Source organism: Loxodonta africana, chromosome 13, assembly GCF_030014295.1.
Source record: "Loxodonta africana isolate mLoxAfr1 chromosome 13, mLoxAfr1.hap2, whole genome shotgun sequence".
Lineage (NCBI taxonomy): Eukaryota > Metazoa > Chordata > Mammalia > Proboscidea > Elephantidae > Loxodonta > Loxodonta africana.
In genome coordinates, this window is record NC_087354.1 from 29,971,714 (window position 1) to 29,985,396 (window position 13,683).

The 13,683-nt window shown below is 44.1% G+C and overlaps 1 protein-coding gene across 1 annotated transcript in view; it reads left to right on the forward strand.

Annotated features, from left to right (window-relative positions):
• The first annotated feature begins 352 nt into the window (after window positions 1-352).
• The window catches only part of TICRR (TOPBP1 interacting checkpoint and replication regulator), a 52,987-nt gene continuing 39,656 nt past the window's right edge, over window positions 353-13,683 (forward strand). Inside the window, exons 1-4 of the mRNA XM_010593832.3 lie at window positions 353-1,015; window positions 7,307-7,586; window positions 9,277-9,515; window positions 10,903-11,137. Of these exons, the coding sequence (XP_010592134.2) occupies window positions 353-1,015; window positions 7,307-7,586; window positions 9,277-9,515; window positions 10,903-11,137 (1,417 nt within the window). The remainder of the gene's footprint in view (window positions 1,016-7,306; window positions 7,587-9,276; window positions 9,516-10,902; window positions 11,138-13,683) is intronic.

Genomic DNA, 13,683 nt, shown 5'->3' on the forward strand with positions numbered 1-13,683 from the left:
TCTTTAAATTTTAAAACGATGGCTCAGGCCAATGAGTGTTAAGTTGCTCCCGGAACACAGCGCCCCGCCCACAGTCACGGCTTTCACCAATCAAGCTAGGGCTTTCCTCACTGCCTTCCCAATCAACGCCTAGAATGGAAGTTGCTCACGTACTCTACGTAAGGCAAAGGACCAATAGGAGCTGCCCTGCCGAGCTACCTCCGCCAATGGCAGCGGCCCTCAGAGAGCGCGGGAGCCTTTCGACCTAGAGCCCTTGTGGGAAGCAGTGAATGGCGCCGACTCCCTGAAGCAGGGGTCTAGGGGAGAGCGGCGCGGGCCGCGGCCGGAGCCCCGGCTCGGCGGCGCGGCCGGCATGGCCTGCTGTCACAAGGTGATGCTGCTGCTGGACACCGCAGGCGGAGCCGCTCGCCAGAGCCCGGTTCGGCGGGCCGCCCTGCGCCTCCTCACCTACCTGAGTTGCCGATTCGGCCTGGCGAGGGTCCACTGGGCCTTCAAGTTCTTTGACTCGCAGGGGGCTCGGAGCCGGCCCTCCCGCGTGTCTGACTTCCGCGAGCTGGGGGCCCGCTCCTGGGAGGACTTCGAGGAGGAGCTGGAGGCCAGGCTCGGGGATCCCACCCACGGCGCCCACCTGCCCGGCCCGGCGCCCAGGGCCACCCACACGCATGGCGCCCTGATGGAGACGCTGCTGGACTACCAGTGGGACCGGCCCGAGATCACGTCACCTACGAAGCCGTTCCTGCGGAGCCGCGGGAGGAGACTGCTGGACGTGGAGAGTGAGGCCAAGGAGGCCGAGACTGCCCTTGGCGGCTTTGTGAACGCAGTCTTCCTCCTGGCCCCGTGCCCGCGTTCGCAAAGGGAGCTGCTGCAGTTCGTGTCTGGGTGCGAGGCCCAGGCCCAGCGCCTGCCACCCACCCCCAAGCAGGTGATGGAGAAATTGTTGCCCAAGAGAGTCCAGGAAGTCATGATCGCCCGAAAAATCACCTTGTACTGGGTGGATACCACGGAATGGGCTAAGGTAAGGTTGTAGTAATCTCAGATGGAATGCACGATGCCCCCCCAGGTTAACCAGAACTCGGTAGCGTCTGCTGCTAACAGAACCAGGATGAGACCAATATGACCAACATGTGTCCCTTTGCAAGTGAAGTCCTGTGATCACAAACAAATAGGTCGGCCCTCGGAACCTACTAAGTAAAAACTTTTAAATCCTTCACAATTGGGTCACACCCTCCCTTCCCAGACTTTATTGCCTGTATTCAAGCATATCAAAGCCTAGTCTAGCTTGTCAGCCAGTCTTGACGACTTGTTTCGTCTTTCCTTGTGTTGTGTCTTTGCTGGTGTTGTTCAGTCTGCCTGGAATATCCATCCTCACTCTTCTGTGTCAGACTAAACGTCGCCCGTTGGGCCCAAATGACAGCGAATCCGTCTCAACCTCTGAATTGCCATACATCTTTTGTGGCACTTAGACAGTTGTGCACATCTCTCACCTTCCATTTAATCTAGAAATACCTCAAAGGCAAGTTCCAGCTCTTACACATCTTCATATCCACCCCCCCCCCCCACAGATGTATAGTGAGCATACGAAGTGTCCGGTAAATCATTATTGAAAAATAAATTCATATGTACTTAAAGTCTTGAATTGCCAGTTTGGATTTTTGTTGAGGCAGTGGGACCCCTCTGATCCTGTTAAGTGCCGTAAGAACTTATTTTTACCTTCAGTGTTTTCCTGATTTCACTTCATTAAGTGAACAAATATTCATTGAGAAGCTACTGGGTACATACCACAATTGTTTTAGCTGCTGGGGTTATGGTGGCGAATAAAGTCTGGAATCCTGTGGCATTTACATTCTAGTGGGAAAGATGTATTAAATAGACAAGCATATAAGTGATAAGATATCAAATAATTCTTTGGAAAAAATAAGGGGGTGGAGAGTGGGGCAGGAAAAATAGAAGTAGGTGGCTGTTGTATATAAGGTGTGTGTCAGGGAAGGCCTTTTTGAGCAGAGAATTGAATGATGAAGGAGGAATGTGAAGGTTGGGGAAGAATATTCCAGGCAAAGAGAAGGGCAGGTATAGAGGTTTTAGCTGGAAATGAGCTTCGTTTGTTCCAGGAACAAAAAGACAAGGAATGCTGAGACCTAAAAGGCCAGGTGAAAGCAGTATGAGAGGAAGTCAGTAGGAAGGGCCAATCTGTAGGGCCAAGGTAGTATGTGTGGCTTTTGCTCTAATTGTGATGGGAAGACTTTGGAAGGTTTAATCAGATAAAAGATGTGATTCCACTTTCTGAAAATATGGGTCGCTAAACCAGAAGTGGAAACCATGGTGGCATAGTGGTTAGGTGCTGCTAACCAAGAGTTCGGCAGTTTGAATCCGCCAGGTGCTCCTTGGAAACTCTGTGGGGCAGTTCTGCTCCATCCTATAGGGTTGCTATGAGTCGCAATTGACTCGACGGCAGTGGGTTTGGTTGGTTTTAAACCAGAAGTGAGGAGCCCTGGTGGCACAATGGTTAAAGCACTTGGCTGCTAACCATAAGGTCGGAGGCTTGAATCCACCAGCCACTCCATGGAAGAAAGATATAACTGTGCATCCGTAAAGATTACAGCCTTAGAAATGCTATGGGGCGGTTCTACTTGGCCCTATAGGGTTGCCATGAGTTGGAATAGAGTTCATGGCAACAGATTTGGTTTTTTGACCTAGAAGTGGGTTAAATTGCAGGACTACAGGTTGTAAAAATGGTGTGACTGAGGCCTCCAACCTCCTCTCTGACTTCACAAGGTGGGAGGAGAGTCATTTTCAGCATCAACAGCCCAAGGCTGATTCCTGTGAGGTGAAGGTGAGATATACCTCCTTTCTGCAACCTTTTTACCAATTCCTACACCAGACATCCCTCTCGTGGCATTTTCTGCTCTGCTGGGTTCAGTAATACCTTGCAATGGCCACACACAAGTCACAGACAATACTCATGATTATGGGGTTTATTAGGGAAGTAACAGGTTACAATTCAGGTTCAGGGACAAATCAGGATACAGTTCTTCAATCAGGACAGCCTCTTCTCAGCTATACCCGCAGTCAGGCCTCTCTCTGGCCGTTGGCCCCTTGGCATGCTTGGACAAGTGTTACAAAGCTGTTTAGCTCTGCCAGTAAGTGTCTGAAGACACCCCACTCCCCCAGTAAGCCTCAGCCTGAAGGCATTCAGCTCTCTTGCTCTGTGGGTGGGCAAGCCCAGGTCTTCAGACAGGTGCTTGGAGGTACCCCACTCTACCAGCAAGCCTTCTGCCCGATGGTGCTCATTTGTCACTGGGCTGGGAAGCCGCTGCACCGTCTCCTGGTTCTGCTGCCTCTACTGTCACCATTTGTCTGTTGCTGCTTCTCATGCTGTCTCCAGTGTTACAGCTCTGTCTCCTGGGTCTAGGAGGGTCTCAGCACAGGGATCCTGGGTCCAAAGAATCTACTCCACTCCTGTCCCTTCTTCTTGGTGGTAGCCAGGTGCTCTGGGATGGGCTCTCTTTTAAGCCTAGTGCCAGGGCAAAACTCACCAGTCCCCTTGTTAGTGTTCCATACACTTTATTTGCATGGCCCCATCCCTACAAGGGTGCCATCCACCTTATTTGTATTATTAGCAAGCTGGCCAGTCCCCTTGATGGGCCACAAGCACCCAATCATTTGGTGAGAGTTATAAGACCATGGTGAGAACGGCCATATCAAAGGGATCCATTGCACTGCACAGGTGGAAAATGAGTAGGTACTTAAAGCAAATAATTGTATTGTGTGTTGTTTCCAATGTCCTTTCACATACAGAGCCTAAAAAAGGCGTGGCAAATGTGAAATAAGGGAGTAGTCGTTTCTCAAAGAAGAACAGGAAAGGACAAAAAGTGTTTAAGGGGACTGTAAACATTTGATGGGGAACATGGAATTCTAACCCAACCAAGACCAAACCCAGTGCCGTCGGGTCGATTCCAACTCAGAGTGACCCTATAGGATAGAGCAGAACTCCCCCATAGAGTTTCCAAGGAGCACCTGGCGGATTCAAACTGCCAGCGCTTTGGTTAGCAGCCGTAGCACTTAACCGCTATGCCACCAGGGTTTCCCATGGAATCCTAGAAATTAAAATTTGTTAGAGCAGCAAGTCAAGAGTTGGACAACACAACACTTCAGTGCTCAATTTGGGATAATTGATATCAAGTCACATCAAAGTCTCCATTCTGGAATAGTATTATTAAATTCTGGCTAGAAATAAGTGTTACCAGATGGTTCTTGGATATTCTTTTCCTTTCTTTTAGAATAGCATTAAGATATACGAGCTGACTGGATCTTCTTCAAGATCCCTTCCAGTTCTGACATTCCGCCATCTGAGGGGTTGTGTATTCTCTGAGGCTTCTCTTCTCACCTGCTCTGCAGTCTCCCCTAAGAAAATGCCAGTCAGACAATCTTAAGCTTTTCCGGAATGCTTCTTTTCTGGTGAAGATTTTTTTTTTTTATTTTATTTTCAAAAGTCTGTGCCCAGACACAGAAGGCAACAGGGAAACTTTCACTTGTCCATGGAGGGTCTCGGTACAGAAATGGAGAGAAGAAGAGAAGATCAGACCCTGCCTTGCAGAGTTCACAGTCTAGAAACAGAAGAAGGGGGGCTTACAGATTCGGGAAAAGGGATCCAAGCACATGAAACATTTGCAAAGATATAGGCTAGAGTAGAAAGCAGGAGACTTCTGACACCTGGGGAGTCTTTATGCCTTTGATTTATTTAACACGTGTTTATTACACCACCTGCTATGCAGCCCTGGTGGCACAGTGGTTAAGCGGTTGGCTGCTAACCAGAAGGTCTGCAGTTGGAATCCACCAGCTGCTCCGTGGAAACCCCATGTACTCTGTCCTATAGGGTTGCTACGAGTCGGAATCAACTTAGTGGCAACGGGTTTGGTTTTTTTGGGTTATGAGTGCTAGTGTACCAAAGAGATGTGGTCCCTCCCCTTGAAGCTTATGTCTAGTGAACATTTACAAATCTCCAAATTTGAGAATACCACCAAGATATGTCATTTGCCCTATAACAGCATAAAAATGAAAAGCGTAGCCATATCCTATATACTCCTGGATTTTTTTAAACCATGTGCATGCATCACTTTTCAATCAGAAGTTAATTTCCTTTTCAACTCTGAAGGTTTTACTTCTCATTGGATGAGCAGCTTTTTCTCCTGCCTCATCCTTTAGCTGAAACCATTTCAACAATCTTTTTTTTTTTTTTTTGCTTCCCTTTGGCATAAAATCCTAATCAGGATCTCAAGATCTATGGCATCTAAACTGGCTTGCCTTTCTTCCCCATAGCCATCAGCAGACACATGAATACCTGAGTAGTGACAGCAAATACTAACTGATGTTTAACATTGCAGGATTTTCAAATGGTTTGTGTAAACGAAACCAAAGTTTCACAATACACTGTCTATCGTTACTGCATGATAATTTTTTATTGTATTCTGGTGTTTTCTATGCTGGTTTTTTTTTTTTTTTTTAACTCTGATCATTAGTTTCACAACCCTTCAAAGGGTCATGACTCACAGTTTAAAAGCATTATCCAAGACGGTCCTGGGCTCTTGGACTGGTCTGCCATTTTCCTGCTGTGACCTTGGCAACTCCTTGCCTCTCTTTGAACTTCAATATGATGAAAAGTTTGGGGGTGGCCTAAACAACCTAGAATATCCTCTTGGTTTTAATCTCCCACATTTACACAGCAATTTGTACTTTATAAATGTTAACTCACCTGTGGATTAGGCAAACCAGCATGTTAATATTCTAGGGTAGGTGCTCCTCCTTATATTCCCATAATACCTGCATATTGTCGTGTTATATTGTGATGCTATGATAAATATTTTATTTTATTACCATGTTTTATGGACTACAACCCCTCCCTTCCCTAGACTTTAAGATCCTGGAAGACAGGGACTATGTCTTTCTAACTCCTGGCACTTAGAGGTTGCTCAATAAAAATTTGTTGAAAGAAGGTTGAGTAAAGAGTCAGCTATGTATGGAGGCATGAGGAATGGCTTTTACAAAGCTAGATACCCAAGCGTAGGGCATTCAGTTGGTGAAGAAGAAAAGGGAAGGCACAAAAAACAGAATCAGCAAAAAATGGAAGCATTATAAAAGGTAGCTTGTTTAGGAAATAGCACATGGTTTCACATGCCTAGAAAGTAGGGTCAGGGAGGGAAACAGAAGATAATGTGCTTGGTAAGATTGTTGAAAGGCCTGATTATATAGGGTCAGGCTGTGAAGGGCTCTATGGTTGTACTAAAGAATCACTTCGTCCTTTGCCGTTGAAAGGTTTTAAATAGGAGAGTAGCATGATCAGATAGGTGATTTGGAAGAATTTAGAGCAATAAGAAAAACAAAACCAGACTCACAGCAACCCAATAGGACAGAGTAGAACTGCCTCACAGGGTTTCCAAAGAGCACCTGATGGATTTGAACTGCTGACCTTTTGGTTAGCAGCCAAACGACTTTTTGGCTAGCAGGGAACTCTTAACCACTAAGCCACCAGAGTTTCCATTTAGAGCAATGTGGAGGAAAGGTTAGAGGCAGGACACAGAACTTAGACTACTGCAAGAATTCAGGCAAAAGATGAGGAGGGCTTTAATTAAACTATGAAGATAGATGTGAGAAGACCAATTTGGTCCCCACGACAGACATGTGGGGCGGGCAAGTCAGAGTGAGATCACTCTCTAGGGGAGGAGCTCTTACCTCATTCCCATGGTACCTGGCCATTGTTGTGTTATATTGTGTAAGGCAGTTATTTTTATTACTTTATAATGGTTTTGTATGATAACATTTCTTCTGACTCTAACATTTTATGATTTATACTCAGTGATTTGCATCATTTCTATTCCTTGACAGAAAATTTAAATGAAGTGCTATTTTCACTAAAGGGATGCTTTCTTGAAGGTATTAAAAAAAAAAAAACCAAGCCCATTGCCATTGAGTTGATTTCGACTCACAGCGACTCTCTAGGACAGAGTAGAACTGCCCCATAAAGTTTCCAAGGAGCACCTGGTGGATTCGAACTGGCAACCTTTTGGTTAGCAGCCATGAGCACTTAACTACTATGGTGCCAGAGTTTCCTTTTTGGAGGTATATCATGTAGTAATTATATTCTTGAGATGTATAGTCACTGGATGCTGGCCATTATTTTTGCGTGGCTCAAAAATACCTTAATTGTATACTTTGATCTTTTATTATAGGTATCTACTTTCTTTTGATTTTCCTTTATTTATGAATTACCTACTTTGCAATAACCTAAGGTTCTTGGTAATTTTTATTTTAGTTGTGGGAATCCCCGGACCACCTTGGGTTCCAGACAGTCTGTGAACTTCTCCACCATGTCGGAGGCACTATCTTGCCATCTGAAACTTTCAGCCAGGATTTTACTAAAGTCGGGCAAACACTACTCAGTGGTGGAAGAAAACTATCAAGCAAACCTCACCTCTCTCCGTGGATTTCAACTTTACCAACCGATTCCACTTTAAACTGTTTGCTCCACAATTCTCGTGAATATGAAGCATCATTTCCACAGACAGAAGGAATGTTATTTCTCCCTGTTAAAGGTAAGCAAATAATATTTTGGGGGATTGTTTGGTTTCAGTTACATTACCCAGCCCAGAAGCCAGTGCCATCGAGTTGATTTCGACTCATAGCGACCCTATAGGACAGAGTAGAACTGCCCCATAGAGTTTCCAAGGAACATTAGTTTCTTCAAAACAGGTCCGTGCTTTTAACTTCTTTAGAATTTAGCAGCCTACACACTCAGTTAATGCTTGTAATTGGAAGAATTAAAAGATGTCTAAGCAAAATCAGAGGTACCACAGGAAAGGATTGAATACTGGTACAATACAACTGCCAGCCCCCTGTATAAAAAGAACCTGTGAATGATTTTGAAGAGTTTTCCCGACTGTTCTCAAAGAAGGATAATGTATTGTTCAGGTGCTCAAGCAAGTGGCTGTGTAAGATTTCATTGCCTTCCTCACAGAAGGGACTGATAAACTGAAGGCCATGGAAAAATAATGATTGGCTAAAAAATTAGTCTACAGAAGCTGAAAATGATGTCAGTCACCAGGAAGAGCCAACACATTAGAATCTTCATAAATTTGTTTCACTATGTGTTTTACTATATGGTAAACAGTTCTGCACGCATTACGTATTCATATAGAAATGATACCGTATAAAGATGTATACATGATGTTTTGTATGTGTACAGTTTAAGGAATTTTCAAGAGCAATTTTGTTTAAGCAATTTCTGTATACATACTGTCTTAGTCATCTAGTGCTGCTATAACAGAAATACTGTAAGTAGCTGGTTTCAACAAAGAGAGGTTTATTTCCTCACAGTAAAGTAGGGTAAAAGTCCAGATTCAGGGCGTCAGCTCCAGGGGAAGACTTTCTCTGTCGGCCTTCTCATCAATCTTCCCCTGGTCGAGGACCTTCTTGGGCACAGGGACCCTGGGTTCAAAGGATTGCTTTCTTGGTGGTACGTTGTCCCCAAAACTCTGCTTGCTTCCCTTTCCTTTATCTCTTGTAAGATAAAAGGTGGTGCAGGCCACACCCCAGGGAAACTCCCTTTATGTTGCATCAGGGATATGACCTTAATAAGGATGTTACAATCTCACCCTAACTCTCTTTAGCATAAAATTACAATCACAAAATGGAAGACAGCCACACAATACTGGGCATCATGGCCTAACCAAGATGACACATATTCTGGGGGGACAATTCAATCCATGACACATTCTGTCTTTAGAACTTAACTTCCTCACAAGATATGATGCCCTGTGTTTTACGGATTTAAGAAGAGGTGTCTTAAATTTTATAAGGAAGAGGTATTGCTTGAATACTTATTTCTAAGTCATAATTATTGAGTTCTGAAATCAAGTTGTACCTTTGTAATTCCTTTGTATACAGCTTTTCCTATAGAACTATATGAATCTGCTGTGATAGCCTGCTGGCTGTAAAATTAGGTCTGGTGCCTGATCTAAATGACAGTACCAGTACCTTAACTGACAAATTTTTTCTTCTTGCTATTAAAACTATTCTTAGTAACTATTTCTTATATTATGAGGCGTGGGTAGTTCAGTGGTAGAATTCTCACCTTCCATGTGGGAGACCCGGGTTCCCTTCCTGGCCAGTGCACCCCATGTGCAGCTGCCACCTGTCTGTCAGTGGAAGCTTGCATGCTACTATGATGCTGAACAGGTTTCAGCAAATCTTTTATTAGAATTTTAATAATTTTATCTCTAACAGGCAAAGAAGTTCAAGAAACATGTACAGTCACCCTAGAGCCCTTGACCATGCATCAGAGCCATTTTCAGAAACCAGTCAGAATTGTTCTAACAGGCACAGCTGCCCAATGGGCTCTCCCAACGGGTGGCACTTTGGGCACTGAGAGCTGGATAATGCAGAGTCCAGAGGATGACAGATCAAGTCAAAGGTTGTTATTTCAGCAGCTGGCAAGCAGGCTGGCAACTGAAGAGTTAAATCTGGTAGGTATCCTCCACATGGTAAGTTATTTTTGTCTAGTAACACGCTGGTAAAGTGAAATAAGTAGGTTTGCAAAATGCCAAGGAACGCCCTTGTCTTACTTTCCTGGTGTTGCTGTAATAGAAATCCTATGAGTAACTGGCTTTAAAGAACAGAAATTTGTTTTCTCACGGTTCTGGAAGCTATAAGTCCAAATCTGGGCTTTGGCTGTGTTGATTCCTTCTGTGAACCTCTCTCCTAGTTTCTAGTATCTGCCTGTGATCCTTGTCATTCCTTTGCTCGACTCTCACATGTCATCTGTCTTCCCCTGCGTGTGTCTCTGTATCTGTTCTGGTCTTTTTTATAACTCAGAAGTGATTAGGTCAGGAATTCAACACATATTTTTGAGTACACAATTCAATCCATGACCAAACCAAATCCATTGTGGTCATAGTGACCCTATAGGACAGAGTAGAATTGCCCCACAGGGTTTCCAAGGCTATAAATCTTTACAGAAGCAGACTGCCACATCTTTCTCCTATGGAGTGGCTGGTGGGTTTGAAATGCTGACCTTTCAGTTCGCAGCCAAATGCTTTAACCACTGTGCCACTAGGGCTCCTAGAAAAAGTTATGGCATTGTAAAATTAGGTATAATAGTGTCCAATAGTTGCATAAACTTGGAAGTGTCTTCTGGAAAGGAACACATACACGATTTGATTTAAAGATGCTGGTTCTTTTTTAAGCTACCAGCAAACTCCTTTATCTTGGTTTGTCTCTTGCCTCCATAACTTCAGGTGGAGTCTATACTCTGGATCCCACTGTGAAACACTCTGGAGAAAAACTGGGTAGTCATCTGAACAGATGTTCTAAGGGTTGTGTGCTACAATGGAAAGAGCACTGGGTTGGGGAGCCAGGAAATCTGGATGAGGGTCTCAGCTCTGCTGCCCACTATCTTGTCTTGGGTAAATCACTTAGTGGTGGTACTGCTTCCTGCTTAAGACAGAGCATGGACTTTGAAGTCAGACACGCTTGGCCCCTGCCCCTTGTTATCTGGGTCAACTTAAACAGGTTATCGTACTTATCAATCTCAATTCCTCCTGTTTAAAATGGTGATGATAACTATTTTTACCTCAGAGTAGCTGTGAGGATTCAATGAGTTATAACAAGCACATAGTAAGTGCTTGGTAAATATTCCTTAGGTTTTTCTTATTTGTAAATTGAGCAGTAGGGCTGTACGATCAGTAACTCCTCTTCTATTCCTGATCTGTCCTGTCAAGTTTCTCTTTTCCACAGTTTTCTATTTTTCATACTAATAAGCACTGAGAAGATGATCATTCTGTCTTTTACTAAGCTACCTTTTACATTAGGCATGTTGACAACATATTCTCAACTAAGTAAAATTTCTTGTAGGTTGCCGATGTGGGTCCTGGTGAAGGGTGGCCCCCTATCACTGGAATTATTTCCCCGCTCTCCACCAGTGCTACAGTTCTCACTGTGTTCTGCACCGAGGATGCTGAATTTCAAAGACATTTTCTCCAAAGGGTTGTGGGAGTGAGCCCTCAGGATACAGCCCCCCTTCTCTCCGATATCACAAATGATGTGTTGAAACGGACTCATGATTCACTTGAAGATCCTGCCACTCCTGGTAAGCTTCTGAAGCTAACACAGCTGAGGGCGGCGGTTTGCAGCCTTCTCCAGCGTCAGACCTTGTTCTCACCATGTACTTCAGCATCGGACCTTGTTCTCACCATGTACTGTGTAGTAGAATACCAGTACTTTGTGAAACAGATAAAAACAAGCCACAATACGTCAAACGGTTTAAGTTGTTATTTATAGACATCCTGAAGCACTTTTGAGGAGGCCTAAGGCTCTGTGAAATCAGTTTGATATCAAGATAAAAGGTGAAATCTGATTTTTAATATATTTAGTAAAAACTTTGTAAAATGGAGCCCTGGTGGCATAGTGGTTGAGAGCTCAGCTGCCAACCAAAAGGTCAGCAGTTCAAATCCACCAACGACTCCTTGGAAACCCTATGGGGCAGTTCTGCTCTGTCCTATGGGGTCGCTATGAATTGGAATCAACTCGATGGCAACGAGTTTGGTTTTTGTTTTTTGTATATAAAACTGTAGTGATTCTGTTTACTTGTAATTCACTGCATTGTTACTAACGTGATACAAACCTTATTTATGCTAGGTAGATTTAAATATAATCAATTTGATATTTCTTCATTTATTCACCAGATTTACTGAGCACGTGGTATATGTCAGGCTCTGTTAGGTACTGGCGATACATCAGCAAACAAATTAGACAAAGGTCTCCTGGAGCTTACCATCTAGTCAGGGGAAGCAAGACAATAAACTAAATAAGGAAATTGTATAGTATATTATAAGAGAGAAGCGTTATGGAGATAACTAAGTCAGGGAAAAAAGGAGTGGGGAGTGTAGGGGAGAGGGAGCATTGCAGTTTTAAACAGAGTGGTCAGGGAAAGTCTCGTTGAAGAAGTGATAGCTGAGCAAAGGCTTAAACCTCCTTGGTAGAGGCAATAGCAAATGCAAAAGTTCTCAGAAGGATGGTATGTGTCTGTTGTGTTTGAGGAACAGCAAGGGGGTCTGTGTGGCTGAAGAGAAAGGAAGAAAGGGGAGAGTAATGGGAGGTGAGGTGAATTGTTTTTGTTAGGTGTTGTCAAGTAGCAACTTTATGTATAACAAGGCGAAACACTGCCCAATCCTGTGGCACCACAATTGTTTCTATGTTTGAGCCCATTGTCGCAGCCACTGTGTCAATCCGTCTCATTAAGAGTCTTCCCCTTTTTTCGCTGACCCTCTACTTTTCTAAGCATGCTGTCTTTCTCCAGGGACTGGTCCCTCCTGATAATGTGTCCAAAGGTGAGGCCAGAGGAAAAGTGAAAGACCAAATTGTGTAGGGCCTTATTGGCCATTGAAAAGACTTTGTCTTCTACTACAAATGAGAAAGGAAGTCTTTGGAGATTTTCCATAGTGACACAATCTGACTTATGTTTTAGCAGCGCTACTCTGGCTTCGGAGCCCTGGTTAGAGCTCAGCTGTTAACCGAAAGGTCGGCAGTTCGACTCCGTGGAAACCCTATGTGGGAGTTCTACTCTGACCTGTAGGGTTGCTGTGAGTAGGAATTGACTCAATGGCGATGAGTTTGTTTTTTTTTTTTGTTTACTCTGTCTGGTGTTTTGAGAGTTAACTACAGAGAGACAAGGATAGAAACAGGGTGACCAGTTAGAAATATTGCAATAATCCAGGCAAGAGACGGTGGTAACTCAGAGCAGGGTAGTAACAGTGCAGGTGGTTAGAAACAGTTGGATTTTCTGGATATATGTTGAAGGTAAAGCCACAGAATTTGCTCTTGGATGGAATGTGGGGTGTGAGATATAGAGAAGTTGAAAATGACTCCAGAGTTTTTGGTCTGAGCAACTGATAGAATGCAGGTTACCTTCTGAGATGGAAGAGACTGTAGGAGAAGCAAGGTGCTAAGAATTGTGAGGGTTGGGGGTTTTGATTTGGATGTGCTAAATTTGAGATGTCTGGTAGACACCCAAGTACGGTATTGAGTAGGCAGTTAGATATATGTGTTTGTATGGGGCTTGGGAGATCAGTTTGGACTGGAAATGATGGGAGTTGTCAGTGTAGAGATGATGTTTTAAGATGCCATGAGATGGGCTAAGATCACCAGGGAGCGAGTGTAGATGGAGAAAAGAAGAGGACCAAGGACTAAACTAGGCACCCGAATGTTAAGTAGTCTAGGAGGTGGAGAGAAAAAAGCCAGCAAAGGAGACAGAAAAGGGGCAGCCAATAGGTAAAAGGGAAATCCAGAGTGCAGTGTCCTGGAAGGCAAGTGAAGAGAGTGTTTCAAGAAGAAGGAAGTGATGAATTGTGTTATTTGCTACTGAGAGGTCAAGTAAGATGAAGACTGAGAATAGGCATTCAGTCAAAATTGATTAAGCATTGTAGAGGTTATTGGTGACCTTGATGAGCAGTGTTGGTGAAATCATGAGAGTGGAAGCATGAGTGAGAGTAGATTCAGGAGAGAATGGAAGAAGGGGACATGAAAAACCATAAATGCAGATAGTTTTCTGAGTTGGAGAGGAGGTATGCCTGACCTCTACCTCGTGGAAATCAGCCTTGGGCTGATGATCTTGGTAATGATTCTCCTCCCCACTCA